Source organism: Acomys minous, assembly GCF_964271855.1.
Source record: "Acomys minous genome assembly, chromosome: 2".
Lineage (NCBI taxonomy): Eukaryota > Metazoa > Chordata > Mammalia > Rodentia > Muridae > Acomys > Acomys minous.
The window spans coordinates 79,652,242-79,668,788 of record NC_140484.1 but is presented as its reverse complement, the minus strand read 5'-3'; the positions used below and the strand labels follow the sequence as shown (position 1 = coordinate 79,668,788).

The 16,547-nt window shown below is 44.7% G+C and overlaps 1 protein-coding gene and 1 long non-coding RNA gene across 4 annotated transcripts; both read right to left on the bottom strand.

Annotated features, from left to right (window-relative positions):
- Positions 1–645: 645 nt before the first annotated feature.
- Positions 646–7,756, bottom strand: LOC311580208 (targeting protein for Xklp2-like). Of its 3 annotated transcripts, XR_014773395.1 has the most exons (5): positions 7,590–7,756; positions 4,962–5,084; positions 2,795–2,921; positions 1,713–1,844; positions 647–813 (listed from the first exon to the last, which is right to left on the bottom strand). XR_014773395.1 is itself a non-coding variant. In XM_084751567.1 (4 exons), the coding sequence occupies exons 1-4, from the start codon at positions 7,693–7,695 to the stop codon at positions 684–686; spliced, it is 495 nt and encodes a 164-aa protein (XP_084607693.1). In that variant the 5' UTR covers positions 7,696–7,756; the 3' UTR covers positions 646–683. The 3 variants fall into 3 exon arrangements, 1 of the variants encoding a protein (XP_084607693.1); XM_084751567.1 differs by lacking the exon at positions 4,962–5,084 and having other exon boundaries at positions 646–813; XR_014773396.1 differs by lacking the exon at positions 7,590–7,756 and having other exon boundaries at positions 651–813; positions 4,962–5,609.
- A 1,940-nt stretch (positions 7,757–9,696) lies between these two features.
- LOC311580232 lies at positions 9,697–11,495 on the bottom strand. The gene is made up of 2 exons (XR_014773399.1): positions 11,432–11,495; positions 9,697–10,782 (listed from the first exon to the last, which is right to left on the bottom strand). It is a non-coding gene; the product is annotated as an uncharacterized lncRNA (long non-coding RNA).
- Positions 11,496–16,547: the final 5,052 nt, after the last annotated feature.

Here is a 16,547-nt window from a genome sequence, read left to right as displayed (position 1 = left end):
GGAATTTCGAGACAGAGTTTCTCTGTGTAGCCTTGGCTGTCCTGAACTCGCTTTGTAGACCAGGCTGGCCTCGAACTCACAGGGACCCACCTGCCTCTGCCTCCCGAGTGCTGGGATTACAGGAGTGTGCCACCACGCCCGGCTAGATATCTTTTTTGTTTTGTTTTGTTTTTCGAGACAGGATTTCTTTGTGTAGCCCTGGCTGTCCTGTTATCACTTTGTAGACCAGGCTGGCCTCACACTCACATCGATAGATACACCTGCCTCTGCCTCCAGAGTTCTGGGATTAAAGGAGTGCACAACTATGTCTGGCTCTGGCAATAAATATAAACCATTATCTACTAAAGCATAAATAAGACTGTTCAGAAAACCTTGAAATCATCTCTTGGCAAGTGAATAAACTACACCCCACAGTTGATTGCCCGCTATGATCAGGTACACTTACTGGGTAAAGGCAAAGAAGCGCAAGGAGGCCTGTCCGCCGAGGTGGTGAGAGCCTGCACTCATCCTGTGCTGTGTGTGGATTTTAAACTAGCGTCTGTGCTCCCTGCTTACCATCTCCGTACCCTTCAGGTCACAGGCAACTTTTAAGAGTTTCCCAGATGGCTGTGTGCCGACTGGCTTGATGACAGACCTATTTCTAACATAGTGTACTTACTCGGGAGCTTACTCTGGGGAGGAATTTACCTTGCAGGTGGGGCAGCAGACACAGCATGCCTGCCCTTGGCTTTCTCCAGGCCTTCTCCTTCACCCTTTCTTGAAGTAGCTGGAACACTGCCTTCTTCCTCTTCCTCCGGTTTCTTTTTATGAGCACTTGAGTTCAAAATGAACAGAAAATAAATTTCAATTTTCACCCTCATTTTGGGGGCTAACAAGATGACTGAACCACAGGGTTCTTCAGTGGCATCATCAGCTCACGCACAGAAGTGCTCCAGCAGGTCAGCCACGCGGGCTGGCCAGGCACCCAGTGGTGTTTCAGGATATACAGTAATTCTCTCCTCACTCAAATACAGAAGGCAGTGGACAGCCTTCCTGATAGCTACGCCAGCTGTTCCTTCGGGAGCAGCAGCAGTGGACCCAGCTACAAATAAGTATTGTTCTTGCTTCAGCAGCCTCTGCTACAACTGAGAGATTCAAGTGACAACCCCAACAACTCAGATAAAATGTAAGACACAGGCTCTACGGAAGGCCTCACTTTCCTCAATGAATGCTAGCCTGCATCCCTTACAATATACTCTCTTGGGCATGGATAGGTCTAAAGATAACTGCAGTTACCATCTGATAATGAAGCTTAAGCAAAGTAAAAAAAAAAGAAGCTAAGAGCCAACCAAAGCCAGCGGCAGGCTAGTCCTGACCTCTGTGCAGGACACACATTATTCAGACACCTTAAGAGCATTCCTTGCAGTGAAACACATGCCAGTTACAAAACAGTAATAAGCACGGCCACACAGTCTGCGCGGTCACTACCACAGGAGGGCACTTCACGACAAACCTGTAAACAAGATCTGAGTACCTTCCAGAAGGGACACAGCTAACAGCTCCCCTGACCAAAGCTATGGCCTTGGAGTTTCCCAATCTACAGGGACACCAAGCCGCCTGCAGATGGACGCCCTGGTAGTTTTACTGTATAAGTCCTGACTCCCAATTCAGGAGAGAAACCCAGCACACAGGAGGGAGTCGCAAGACAACAGGAAGCAGCCTGCTCTACTTACACCTTCATCCTCTTGTTAAGCAGGCTATCACCATCAGAAGTGGCATGTCTCTTTGCTTTCATTACAACAAGGGCAACATGGTTTTTTTCTTTCTGCTCCAACTCCTTCTGAGCAGAGAGTCTAACAGATCTCCTATGGTGGAATTGATACAACATATCTTCTGATGAATGCATTCACTAGAGATATGCAAATATTCTCCAGACGGTAACAGTATGTCAACTACAAGGACAATAAAACATCTGTTTTCCATTTCTAGTAATCTAATGTTTGTGAAAATTTGTCACTTACGACCATAAAAGTCTGATATTCAAATATGCTGGTGGTTTATAATTTAGACCAATAAAACTGACTTTTTAAAACACCAACAAAACAGACTAAATATATTATCCTCTCAGCATTCAGGAAAGCTTAAGAACCCGGGGTGTGGTACCTGCCTCTAATCCTAGCGTTTAGGAGTGAAGGGCCAAGCATGGTGGCACGCCCTACAGGGGCAGGCAGATCTCGAGTTCAAGAGAATGAGTTCCACCTTGTCTCGAAAAACACGAACAAAAAGAGGTAGAGTTTGAGGTTAGTTCTTGGCTACACAGTGAGGACCTGCCTCAGTTTTTAAAAGAAAACACTAAAATATCTGTGACTGAGGACTGGGTATAGATGAGTGTAGAAGACCTGCCCAGCAAGGACAAGGAACCAAGACTTACTTCCCCGGGGAGGAGGGAAAGAACACAGAAGAGAGTGGGAGGGATAAGATAAAATATAAACACAGAAAAAGGGAAATAGAATAATAGCAAAAAAGGCCCATGACCAGGAAACAAAGCAGGGATTCCAGGACAGCCAGGGCTACACAGAGAAACTCTGTCTCAAAAAACTAAAAATAAAACAATATCAACACGCAAAAAAGGAATGAACAAGTTTGAACAAGCAATTCAGTGTCTAAAGCACCTACCTATAAAGTAAAGTGGCAAGCTACAATCCAGAATCACTGAGTGAACATAGGAGTCCACAGCCCCACCACACAAGGCCGGGGAGTTCCTCTACCGTTTGAGCAGCACCAGGAACACCCACTGCTGTGGCCCTACTCTTACCTCTGAGGCTGGACAGGAGTATTTCCTGATACAGTTCCCTTAGCATTCAGAGAAGAGCAGTCATTTGATGGAATGGATTGGTTCTGAAGATTTTCCTTTTCTGTCTCTTTATAGTAAGTGTTCTCAACTATGAGAGACCAAAAACCTAGTCAGACTTCTATAGAAGTGTACTAAAATATTCACTAATTAAAAGGTTAGCTAGGTGGTGGTGATGCAAGTCATTAATCCCAGCACTCAGGAGGCAGAGGAGTTCAAGGCCAGCCTGTTATACAGAGTAAGTTCCAGGACAGCCAGGGTTTTGCAGAGAAACCCTGTCTCCAAAAGAAAAAAAAGGTTAAATGGTAGGGCTAGAGCGATACTCAACAGTTAAAACCACTAGCTGCTCTTCCAGACACCTGGCTTACATTTCCAGCACCCACATGACGACTCATAACTGTCTGTAACATCGGTTCCAAGCAAGCTGACATCTTCTGGCTTTTGCAGGCAGGATGTACAATACCCAGAGACATAAAATAAAATTTTAAAAATTGAAAAGTTTAAATGGAGTTCCCCTGTAGCAGGGGACAGTGTCTCTCCAGACACCATAAGATATCAGATTGAACGTACAGAACCACATCTACATTATCTCTTCTCATGCATTTGTCAGTGGGTTTCCTGTAGGTCCCATGCAAAACCATACTCCAGGCTATTGCCACTGCTCTTAGCTCTGAGCCCTGCGCCACCCCCCGGCCCCCTGAAGTTGACACTAAGACCCTGAAGACACCACACACTTGAGTCATAGAACATGGAGAAAATCGAGCTGTTATCAACCTGGGAGCCCCAACCCTACTAGCTGGCTTTCCCAGTGCTGAAGGGGAAGCAGTGTGAACCCTGCCAGCTGCAGTAACAATTGCCCTGGCAAGACACGCCCACCACTGCAACAGTGACAGAAATGTTAGGAGAATAACCAGCCACTTTCTGATTGCACTTAAAGCCCATCCAGAAAATGGAATTCATACCTGGCACCATTAGCAGGTCCAAAAACCTGTGGCTAGGGAGGCTTGGGGAGAGCCTACCACTACTACTATTCTGCTAAGTGGACATAGTATTTAACTGCCCCCTAGGTACTTATCTTTATACCCATAGGTTAATGCCTCATCCAAAACTCAGAGAGGCTTCTTTTTTGCAATGGATAGCAATTAGCACAGAGACTCAGAACTGGTCAATGTGTAGAGAACAAGAGATCGTAGACTGTTCAGATCTAAACGGGGCCTCACACCACTGCCTCAAAGGCTCAGGGATCAACACAGAATAAGGGGTAAGAGCCAGAGGCAGTGGAAGACTACAGTGAGACCACATCTGTGCAGATAGGACAGAGCAGCTGCACACATGAACTCCTAGTAGCTAGGATTTTATGCACCAGACGAAGACCAAGATCAAGCCAGACGAAGCCTCAGCATGGAGGAAGAAGTGGGTCATGGAGTCCACCCCAGGCAGCCAACAGCTGCCGGGAGAGGGAACGTCACTTTTCCGCAGGGCTGCTCCAGTAGATGACCCTACACTGACGCACACAATGGCAGCACGAATAGATTCAGTAGTTTAAAAAGAAAACATAAAGCCAGGTGTGGTGGCCCACGCCTCTAATCCCAGCCCTTGGGAGGCAGAGGCAGGCGGATCTTTGAGTTCGAGGCCAGGCTGGTCTACAAAGAGAGTCCAGGACAGCCGGGGATACACAAAGGAACCCTGTCTTTAACACGCCCCCCCCAAAAAAGGAAGAAAATTTGTTTTTAAAACTCATAAACTAAGGACTAGATGCAGCCCAGTAGTAAAGCATTTGCCCACCATTCTCAAAGCCCTACATTAAATCACCAGCATAGCAAAAAGTAAAAAGAAAAAAAAAACAGCTTAAAAAAAACCAGCAAATAAATAAAGGCACATAAAAAAGTACAGTCAGATATGGTGGTGCCTACAGTCTTAGCATGTGAGAGTATAGGAAACAGGGCAAATCTGCGGACAGTTGGAGCCTCACACAGAACCTTGTCTCAGGAAAGCCATGGTTTGTTACTACATTCACTATGAACTGAAGTCATCCATTTCACTAACAAACCAAAATGACAGTCTCTGGGACTTGCAGCTCTAGTCGCCATCGGCTTCCCTCAAGGCTCCCCTGTAAGCTGTTTCTCCTTACGTGCCTTCAAAGGTGTGCCAGAGCGTTGCTGAAGCGTGGCTGTCCTCAGGGAAGCTTTGCCCTGAAAAGGCTCTCCTATTCCATTCCTCCCGAGAAACCTGTTCTCCAGGTTGGCCTTCTAGTCTGTGAAACAACCAGTCAGGAAGCTAAGCAAAGGGGAATCACATATTAAAATGGGGAGTAGAGTCCCTTTCCAGCACGGTTAGCAAAACCACAGTCTAGCACTGTGCGTTATAGGTCAGGAACAGACTGCAAAATCTATCCCGAAGACTTGCAACACCTAGTGTCTTACAGAGAAGGAAAGTTGCAGATTCTGTACCATTGTTAAGACACAGGGAGGGCCACACCGACATTAGCTGGCCTTATCTACCATGTAAACACATCGTGCTGCCCTTGAAGAATTTTGGCCACCAGGAACTGCAAGAGCACAAGGGACAGTTTATATTCATAGAGTGTGGGGTGTTTGAGAGTGGAGAAGAGCAACGTTTTCTCAGCAAGTTTTATCCTGGGCTCTGCTGTGACTAAAGCTGGTACAAAAACAATCTGTCCCCACAGCAGCACACTGTCAGGCTGGGGGAGCACAGCACCCCTGAACAACTACACTACTCACAGTCGATTCTGATTATAACCTTGTGAAAAGCTGAAAGAAAAAAAGAAAGAGTACACTACACCTAAGATGGTTTTCTAAGTTCAGAATTATTATTTTTTTCCTTCCAGACTCTGTATGGAATCACACTGATATGCTAACGGCTCCTTTCTGTGGATATTAGGGCATAAAGAAAACTTGTTAAAAGAAACCTTCCGACAGCCGGCGGTACCTTTGGGCTACAGTGCTGTGCGGCATGGACAGACCTCTCTGGGACAGCAGGCCCTCTGATCTACCCTTCCTTCAACAGAGCCCTCTCTCTCGAGTAACACTCAACTCCTTTCCCAAGAAACTACCAGACACTGTCTCATTTGGACACTGTATTTTAAGTGCAGCTACAATGGTCATTTTGTTCTTACCACATATTAATGTTAATGTCTCTTAATGAAGGTGGAGACAAGAGAAAGGATAAGATGAAGAAGCCTCATCAGACACTGGATTCACTTATCCCAAGGTTATGTCAGAGTAACACCTACAAGGTGGGCGCTGGCGAGATGGCTCCTGCAAAAGAACCATTCACCAAAGACAACACAAAAATCCGTATTTTTTGGAATTATCTTTTTTCCCTTCTGTTTCTGTGGAACTGTATTGTAATCTTAAATTATGAGTAAAGATGATGTTTCCATCTTGTTATAAAAAAAAAAAGAAAGAAAGACCGAAAGAAAGAAAAACTAGGGGCTGTAGAGGTGGCTCAGATATTAAGAGCACTGTTCTTCCAAAGGTCCTGTGTTCAATTCCCAGCAACCACATGGTGGCTCACAACCATCTATAATGAGATCTGGTGCCCTCTTCTGGTGTTCAGGCTCAATGCAGGCAGAATACTGTATGAATAATAAATAAATCTTAGAGAAAGAAAGAAAGAAAGAAAGAAAGAAAGAAAGAAAGAAAGAAAGAAAGAAAAAGTAGCTGAGCAGTGGTGGTATGCACCTTTAATCCCAGCCCTTAGGAGGCAGACACAGGCAAATCTCTGTGAGTTCTAGGACCAGCCTGATCTACAAAGAGAGTCTAGGACAGCCAAGGTTACATCCTTGTTCATTGCTGCTGTCTCAAAAAACAAACAAACAAACAAACAAAACCAAGAAAGAAAGGATGGCTAGGAGTGGTGGCGCATGCCTTTAATCCTAGCACTCTGGAGACAGAGGCAGGTGGATCTCTGTGAGTTCAAGGCCAGCCCTGGTGTAGAAAACGTGTCCAGGAAAACCAAGACTACAAGAGAAACTCTGTCTTGGGGAAGAAAGAAAGAAAAAAGAAAGAAAGAAAGAAAGAGGAAGGAAGGGAAGGAAGGAAGGAAGAAAAAAAATCAAGAAAGAAAAGTTTAGCCTGGTTGCTCACAGCTGTTAACACAGCGCTTCTGAGCCTGAGGCAGAGAGACGGCCCAGAGCTCGAGGCCAGTCTGGGCTACAGTCTGAAACCTTGTCTCAAAAAACCTAATTTCAAATATGAACAGACTTCTGTGCTTCGAAAGTTAGCTGTTTTCTATTAAATCATGGGTGAGAAGGTGTGGAAAAGAATGTGTAGTCCAGGTACATTTTTGCAGTATCTTGTTTTTTAATTTGTTTGGTTTTACTAATTTATTTTTATGTGTGTGGGTATTTCGCCCACATATGTGTCTGTGCACCATGTGCATGCTTGCGGCCTGCGGAGGTCTGAGGAGGAGACTGGATTCTCTGAGACTGGAGCCATAGACAGCTGTGAGCTGCCAGAGCTGGTTTGGGCAACAGAGTCAGTGCTGCTACCTGCTGAGCCGTCCTTCCAGCCCTTCTTTTGCTCGTGACATGGCCTCTGCGACAGGACCAACCCTTCACATGACAGAGAAACAGCAGCACAGCAGCACGTGCCTTTAACCACAGTGCTTTGGGAAGGCACAGGCAGCTGATCTTTGAATTCAAAAGAGCAAGTTCCAGGGTTGCCAGGGCTACACACAGGGAAACCCAATCCTGAAACACTGGGGGCGGGGGAAAGCAGAGAAAGTAGCCACTTACCAAACCATGAATCTACATTTTCAGTCTCTTGTTCAGCATCCAAAGATAAAAAACTGATAAAGTCAGTGGGAGCATCGAAAGAGTAAGTAGTTGTGACTTGTGACATTGCTCCACTAGTGCAGGAGAACAGGCTCTTCCCAGGATTCAAACACTCTACTCAATAGATCGCCCTCTGAGGAAAGAAATAGTTACACAAATTAAGTTTCCACATAAACATTAAGTATTGATCCCTACCAAGTACTTCAGTTTTATATTTCCAATTTAGAAAATCATCTAGGGCAGGGCATGGCAGGTGCATGTCTGTAATCCCAGCACTCAGGAGGCAGAAGCAAGCAGATCTCTGTGAGTTCAACATGACCCTGGCCTAGAGTGAGCTCCAGGTTAGCCAGAACTACACAGAGAAACCCTATCTCAAGAAACAAAACAGAGGGCTGGAGAGATGGCTCAGAGGTTAAGAGCACTGCCTGCTCTTCCAAAGGTCCCGAGTTCAATTCCCAGCAACCACATGGTGGCTTCCAACCATCTATAGTGAAATCTGGTACCCTCTTCTGGTATGCAGGCATATATGAAGGTGAAACACTGTATACTTAAATAAATAAATCTTTTTTAAAAACACACACAGAGGTGTGGAGGAGGTCATCTGGTAAATCCATGGCTTTTTTTCAAATCAACCTATTAAAGTTAGTTGTCTGGGAGGTTGCTTTAGTTTTTGGAATGGGAAAAAAAGAGCTAGTGAGATGGCTCAGTGGGTAAAAGTACCTGCCACCAAGTCTTATAACCTAGTTTGATCTCTAAAAGCCACGTGGTGGCAAGAGAGAAAACTGACTCCTCTAAGCTGTCTTCTGACCCCCATACATAAGCTGAGGCTTGCATGCACACCCACACAGATAAATAAGGGTACAAACTTTTTCCTCTTCTTTTTTTTTTTCCCCTGAGACTGGGTTTCTCTGTGTCACTCTGGCTGTCCTGGACTCACTTTGTAGACCAGGCTGGGCTCAAACTCACAGTGATGTGCCTGCCTCTGCCTTGGAGTGCTGAGATGAAAGGCAGCTGCTCGGCTTCTCCTCCTCTTTTTAAAGAAAAGGCTAAGTTAGATGAGTGCCTACAATATGCCCTCCAGTACTGGGTGCCGCATTCATTATTAATTTTCCCCCAATCTGTCATTTTCTTATTTCTAAGCCTTCCTCCACCTTTGTATGCACGCTCTGCCTAGTAACCTAATTTCTAGAACACATCATTAACTTTTACACCTATCAATCTTTACCCAAGTTCAACTAAATCTGTAAATACTTACTATGCAAGTGTCCACCCGTTACATATAAATAATTCCTCGCCACAGTGTTGGCCGTGTTCCCTCTAGAACAGTGAACGCCCACCTTTGTATCAGCTAACTCCATAATCACTTCTCTTGGCAGACTGCAGGTTCTCAAGACAAAAGCCAGTCTCAAAGTTGTGCATATCAGTGTGCTTAGCAGAGTATCTTACGCATACAGGGTGAGACACAGTTTTGCCAAGTATAGGTTTTGATTCCTTAGAAATATTTTAGGAAAATTCTCTTCCTAGGCTACAGGTGTAGCTCAGTGGTGAAAAGCAAATTTAGTACACATGAGAATGTGAGTTTGATCTCTAACATCGAGGGGGAGAAGAAAAGAAAACAAAACAAAAAACTTCTTAGGCACCTTTGAACAAAAGCACTTCATACACATCGAAGCCACAACATGCAGAATAAGCAAAAGGCAGGAACAAGTCAGAAATACAAGCCAAGCCCCTCTGCCAACAAAACTGCATTCCACTGTGTGCAGCAAACCTAGTGACTTTAACACACATGGCTCCACCCTGCTCTAGCTCCATCTAGGTAACAAAATAGCTGAAGCCGTCTAAGTAGCCTCAAGGCCATGCTCACTGACAAATAATTGCCTAGCCTGTTTGTCCTAGAAAGCACCCTGTGACAGGCGTCCGGCACAATGCCTGCAATCCTCAGCACTCAAAGATAGAGACAGGAAAACTCTACACAAGCTAGAGGCCAGCTTGGTCTACACAGCAAGGTCCAGGCCAGCTATGGCTAACATAGCAAGACCCTGTCTCAAGAAAAGAAAAAGGGAGTCTCTCTTGAAAGATAACAATAATGTTTGTATAAAAGTTATCTCTTCTCGGGCTGGAGAGGTGGCTCAGAGGTTAAGAGCACTGCCTGCTCTTCCAAAGGTCCCAAGATCAATTCCCAGCAACCACATGGTGGCTCACAACCACCTATAATGAGATCTGGTGCCCTCTTCTGGTGTGCAGGGGACATGCAAGCAAAAAACTGTATACTTAATCAATAAATCTTTTGTTGTTGTTGTTGTTGTTTTCTGAGACAGTATTTCTCTGTGCAGCCTTGACTGTCCTGGACTCACTTTGTAGACCAGGCTGACCTTGAACTCACAGCAATACGCCTGCCTCTACCTCCTGAGTGCTGGAATTAAAGGCGTGTGCCATCACGCCCAGCCTAATAAATCTTTTTTTTTTTTTTAAACGCTATCCCTTCTCTTAGGATAGATGGGATGGCTCAGTGTAAAGGCTTTTGCTACGACTCCTGAGAACCTGTGTGTACTCCATTCCTGGTACCTATATGAAAGGAGAGATCTGACCCCTGGGGGCTATTCTACCTTCATGTGGGTTGTGCCGCATACACTCACACAAACACAAATAAAATTTTTTTTTAAACTTTAAGCTGAGTATGCTGAAGCATTCCTTTAATCACACCACAGAAGATAGAAGCAGGTCATCTCTATGAGTTTGAGTCCAACCTGGTCTACTTAATGAGTGCCAGAGCTATATAGTAAATCCTTGTCTGTCTGTTTGACACACACACACACACACACACACACACACACACACACACACACACACACACCTACCTTTCTCTAAATGCCTATAAAAAGTAAATTTTATGGCCGGGTGGTGGTGGTGCACGCCTTTAATCACAGCACTCGGGAGGGAGAGGCAGGTACACTTCTGTAAGTTTGAAGCCAGCCCGGTCTACACAGTGAGTTCCAGAACAGCCAGAACTATATAGAAAAACCCTGGGGATGGGGGGTGGGGGGGGCGGGCGTTAAACAAAACCAACCTTCTAGAAGAAATTCTTATTATAGCTAATATCCAATATTCTTTATTTTGTTTGTTTGTTTTTTGAGACAGGGTTTCTCTGTGTAGCCTTGGCTGTCTTGAACTTGCTTTATAGACCAGGCTGGCCTCAAACTCAGAGATCCGCCTGCCTCTGCCTCCTGAGTGCTGGAATTAAAGGCGTGTGCCACAGCACCCAGCTGAGTCAGGGGATCTTAATGTATACTGTGAAAGTGTTCCTAATATGGGGAGCATGACAGTGCCCCAGCCCCATCACTACCAACTCTATACACTGGCAACTTGCACAGTAGATATCTCTGAACTATACCACTGTCACCATAGTTTGAGCTCAGTCACCCAACCTCCATTACTGTCCAGTGGTTTGGCCAGCATGTCTTTAACTTCTCAGTGAACTAAGTGATGTGGAAAGTATTTCTGAGTTTTAATGGTGTCTCAGAAATAGTTGTTTTAACAAATAACAGATTTCACCAGGCGGTGGTGGCGCATGCTTTTAATCCCAGCACTTGGGAAGCAGAGGCAGGCGGATCTCTGTGAGTTAGAGGCCAGCCTGGTCTACAGAATTAGTTCCAGGACAGCTAAGGCTACACAGAGAAACCCTTACCCAAAAGACCAAAGAGACAAAAACAAATAACTGATTTCTACAGTGACATCATTGGACATATTATACACACCATACAACTGCTCCCTGTGAGCTCATTACAGCCTCAGCTCTTTATAGCAACATTCTAATTGAGGACTTAGTGTAGAACCATGAGATTTTCACATTGGAAATAACTGTAAGTATCATCAGATTTTTGTTATTTTTCAAGACAGGGTTTCTCTGTGTAGGCCTGACTATCCTGGAACTCAATCAATCAAACTCAGAGATCCGCCTGTCTCTGCCTCCTGAGTGCTGGGCTTAAGGGTGTGTACCACCATGGCCAGCTGGTAACACCTAATTTTTGCAGCTTACAGATATAATTCATTAAAACAAAGGGGTTTACCAAAAACCACGTAACAGCACTAAAATTGCAGCTAAAAACAAACATAGGGATGCCAGGTTGTTTTAGGTGCTAAATCTGTCAACCTTGTAGAGCATCACTTACTGTCCTCATGCTAGAAGATGACACTAAGGACCAGAGATGAAAGAGCTGCTCAGTATCCCGTGTGTAAGGAGCTGTCTCCCAGCTGCAGCACACCCTCTGACACTCCTCACCCCACTGTAGGAATGAGCATGTTAGGAGTGGCAGGTCTCCGTTTCTATACAAGGTAACGCTGCTGTTTGTCTTCCGTGGTCTTCTGGCCTGAAGACGGCCCTCTGTTATACCAGTCTGAACTTTTCACTCACCTTCATTTCCTCTTTCATTATTCAAGGATTTGTTTGTTTGTTTGTTTGTTTTATCTTGGGGTTTGGGCTTTTGCTGTGTCTTTGTTTTGTTTTTGCTGCTGGATTTTTGTTTATTAATTTGTTTTTGTTCTTGTGTTTTGATTTTGTTTTTATTTTAGACAGAGTCTCACTGTGTAGCCCTGGGTTGCCTGGAACTTGATCTGTACAACAGCCTGGCCTCAGAAACTTATTAGTTAGCCTCTGCCTCCAGAGCGCTGGGATTAAAGCCGTGCAGCATGACCCCCAGGTTTTTGTTGTTGTTGCTGGGGAGGGTGGGGTAAGGACAGGAACGTATACAGCACAGACTGGCCTAAAACTTGCTGTGTAACCATACACGCACAATCCATACCATATATGTATAGTATATAAAAGCTTAAAAAATAAAACAAAACAAAATCACTAGTGAATAACTTCTCTGGCAATATTACAATTCTCTGCATGAAAAAGGTCACTTTCTGTTCTTTTGAACAACTATGCTGAAAGACATGGGAAAATCTTGGATTCCCATGCTCTCCATAGCTAACTGAGGTCACTGGGAACACTTCCCAGCCAGGGCTCTAATGAAGACAAGCAGAGCTGGGGAAGGAAGAGGCAGGAATGTGACGCACCACAACCACACTGAGCCCTCTACACACTGTGAGTCCAGCAACTCTCTAGAGATGCTGGCGTCACTCTAGGATAAGATACTTTTTGACCTTTACTTAAACCTCTTTTCTTTTTCTTTTTTCTTTTATTTATTTTGGAATTCTTAACAATTTCTAATTTATGTGTATGGATATTTTGTACGCTTGTATGTCTGGGTATGTAGTGTCTGCAGAGACCAGAAAATGTGGTAAGATTCACCTGGAACTTAGCTGCCATGTGACTTTCAGGAACTCAAACCCAGCTCCTCTGGAAAAGCAGCCACGTTCTCAACTGCTGAGCCACCTCTCAAGCCCCCTTTTACTCTTTTTTTGTTTTTGTTTTTGTTTTTGGTTTTTTTAGTTTTTTGAGACAGGGTCTCTCTGTGTAGCCTTGGCTGTCCTGGACTCACTTTGTAGACCAGGCTGGCCTCGAACTCACAGCGATCCACCTGCCTCTGCCTCCTGAGTGCTGGGATTAAAGCCGTGCGCCACCACCACCCGGCTTCCCCTTTTACTCTTAATACCAACCTTCTAGAAGAAATTCTTATAGCTAATGTTCAACATTCTTTACATATATTTATTACTTTTTTCTCTAAAATAATTCTTATGATGCTGAGTCAGGGGATGTTCCCCGCCCTCCCCTAGGGTTTCTCTGTGTAGCCTTGGCCATCCTGGACTCTGCCTCCTGAGTGCTGGGATTATAGGCGTGTGCCACCACCACCCAGCGAGTCAAGGGACTTTTTTGTTTGTTTGTTTTACACTTTCTTTCTCTTTTTTAATATATTTTATTGATTTATTCATATTAAATCTCAATTGTTATCCCATCCCCTGTATCCTCCCATTCCTCCCTCCCTCCCATTTTCCCCTTACTCCCTTCCCCTATGACAGTGACTGAGGAGGACCTCCTTCCTCTGTATATGCTCATAGGGTATCAAGTCTCTTCTTTGTAGCCTTCTATCCTTCCTCTGAGTGCCACCAGGCCTCCCCATCCTGTTTTTTTTTTAATATTTATTTATTATTATGTATACAGTGCTCTCCTGCATGTACACCTGCAGGCCAGAAGATGGCATCAGATCACATTATAGATGGTTGTGAGCCACCATGTGGTTGCTGGGAATTGAGCTCAGGACCTCTGGAGGAGCAGCCAGTGCCCTTAACCTCTAAGCCATCTCTCCAGCCCTTAATACCATGTTTAAACCTATATTAAACCTCCTTCTTGATAAACCCTAACTCAAGCTAGGTGTGGCACTCAAAAAAATGCCAAGGCAGGCATCATCTCAAGCCAGCCTGTTCTACATAGTGAGTTCAAGACAGCCAGAGCTGCACAATGAGACCTTGTCTCAAAACAACAACAACAAAGAAACAAAAAAGCCAGGAGAGCCGGGTGTGGTGGAGCATGCCTTTAATCCTAACACTTGGGAGGCAGAGGCTGGTGGATCGCTGTGAGTTCGAGGCCAGCCTGGTCTACAAAGTGAGTCCAGGACAGTCCGGGCTACACAGAGAAACCCTGTCTTGAAAAAAAAAAAACAAAAAAACAAACAAAAAAGCCAGGAGATAGTAATTCAGGCCTTCAATCTCAGCAGTAGGCAGAGGCAGGCCAGTCTCTGAGTGTGAGGGCAGCCTGGTCTACAGAGCAAGTTCCAGGACAACTGGAGCTGCCCAAAGAAACCCTATCTCAAGAAAACAAACAAAGTAGGAAACAACATCAACAAATAAACAGGAGTGGGGATGGGAGTGTCACCTTGATTCCACCAAAGCATTCTGCTAAACAAAACCAAACCAAACCCACATGCCTGAAAAGTGTTCAAATCTAGCCCATCATTTTTCTTTGAGGAGAGAGAGAGAGAGAGAGAGAGAGAGAGAGAGAGAGAGAGAGAGAGAGAGAGAGAGTGTGTGTGTTTGTGTGTGTGTGTGTGTGTGTGTTTTGGTGGGGGTTGGTCTCTGACTGGACTCTGTCCTTCTGTCTGGGCCTCAGTGATTTCAAAAAACACAAAAGGAAAAAGGCAACATATTCCTGAGAGTCGTGCAGTAGGAGAGACTGCGCTATAAAGCTTTTGTGTTCTCTGGAAACATGCTTTATTTATTTATTTTTATTTATTTATTTTTAATGTGTATCCCAGGCTGGCCTCGAACTCCAGATCCTCCTGCCTCTGCCTCCTTCAGCAAATCCTACCGGCCTGTGCCACCAGAACCGGCCATGCTTTTATTATTATATAACGTTTACCTTTACATTGAAGAGGCTAGCAGACTGAGCAACATTTATTTTCCTCTGAACTTGCACTTCAAAAAACACTGGAATTCCTAGAATTTTTGCTAAATATTCTTGATAATCTGATAATAATTTTTGCATTGTTGTTATTGTTTGTTTTGGTTTGTTTTTGGAGACAGGGTTTCTCTATGATAGCCTTGGCTGTCCTGGACTTGCTGTGTAAGCCAGGCTCCTGGAACGAGCAGAGACCCGCCTGCCTCTGCCTCCCGGGTGCTGGGAGTAAAGGCTGCGCCACCACTAGCCATCCTGACAGTAATTTCTAATCAGTTAGTTTTTAGAAATAATGCTTCCCCTTTTTATGGTCCATAAATTGACCTTTAACTTGACTTATCCAAAACATTACATATTCTTCCTAGTATAGATATATTTTTAAAAATATTCATTTATGTGTTTTACATATATGAGTGTTCTGGCTTCATGTATGTCAGAAGAGAGCATCAGATCCCATTATAGATAGCTGTGACCCACCATATGGATGCTGGAAACTGAACTCAAGACCTCTGAAAGAACAGTCAATGCTCTTAATTGCTAAGTCATCTTTCCAGTCCCATCTTTTTTTTTTAACCTGCATGAGTGTTTTACCTGCATGTATGTATGTGAACCACATGTGTGCCTGGTAGCTACAGAAGTCAGAAGAGGGCATCAGATGCCCTGGGACTGGAGTTACAGATGGTTATGAAGTACCATGTAGGGGTTGAGATTCAAACCTGGGTCCTCAGCTAGGCATGGTGGCGCATGCCTTTAATGCCAGCACTCGGGAGTCAGAGGCAGGAGGATCTCTGTAAGTTCAAGACCAGCCTGGTCTACAAAGCGAGTCCAAAGCAGCCAAGGCTACAAAGAGAAACCCTGTCTCAAAAAAAGAAGAAAAAAAAAAGCAAACAGAAAGAAACCAAACCTGTGTCCTCTGTAATAGCAGCAGGCACCGCACTTGAGAACCTGAGGCAAGAGAACTAACTCATATTTGAAGTGATCCTGGGCTACAAAATGAGACTGTGTCTCCAAGAATTAAAAACACCCTGTCTCAGCCAGGCTTGGTAGGTCACACCTGTAATCCCAGCTCTCAGGGAGACAGAGACAGGTGGATCCACAAAGCAAGTCCAGACAGCCAAGGCTACACAGAGAAACCCTGTTGGGGTGGGTGTGGGGGGGAAATCACCCAGTCTCTGCTCAAAGTGGGAGGAAATTAAAAAATATGTATCAGTTATCCCTTGAGAACTCCCATCCTCTTTGCTAAAGGCTGACAAAACATATGAAGAAAACCAAAAGTAGGGTTGGGGATGTAGCTCAGTGAGAAAATAAACAGGAGAGGAGGAGGGCCAGGACACAGAGCAAAGTAACTGCTAAAGCAAGATGGTTTCACAGCACTGCCTCCCCGCAAACAACAAATACTAGGATGTCAAAACAGCAAACATGAACGTCTCTTGAAGCTGGTGGGATACCGCACAGGTCAAAGCTAAGGGCAGCTGATTAAGGGAGACCCCATGAACGGTGGGAACAAGATCCTTCCTGCACCCCTTAACCACGATTGAGTTTCTGTCAACAGGTTTCACTGAAGGGGGGAAAAGGCAGACGCAGAC

Coding starts and splice junctions, on each gene's coding strand:
- LOC311580208 (XM_084751567.1), bottom strand. CDS start 7,695: ATGTCACAAGTCACAACTACTTACTCTTTCGATGCTCCCACTGACTTT. Junction 2,922..7,589: donor AAATGTAGATTCATGGTTTG/GTAAGTGGCTAC, acceptor GGTCTCTCATAG/TTGAGAACACTTACTATAAA. Junction 1,845..2,794: donor ACTCCTGTCCAGCCTCAGAG/GTAAGAGTAGGG, acceptor ATTCCACCATAG/GAGATCTGTTAGACTCTCTG.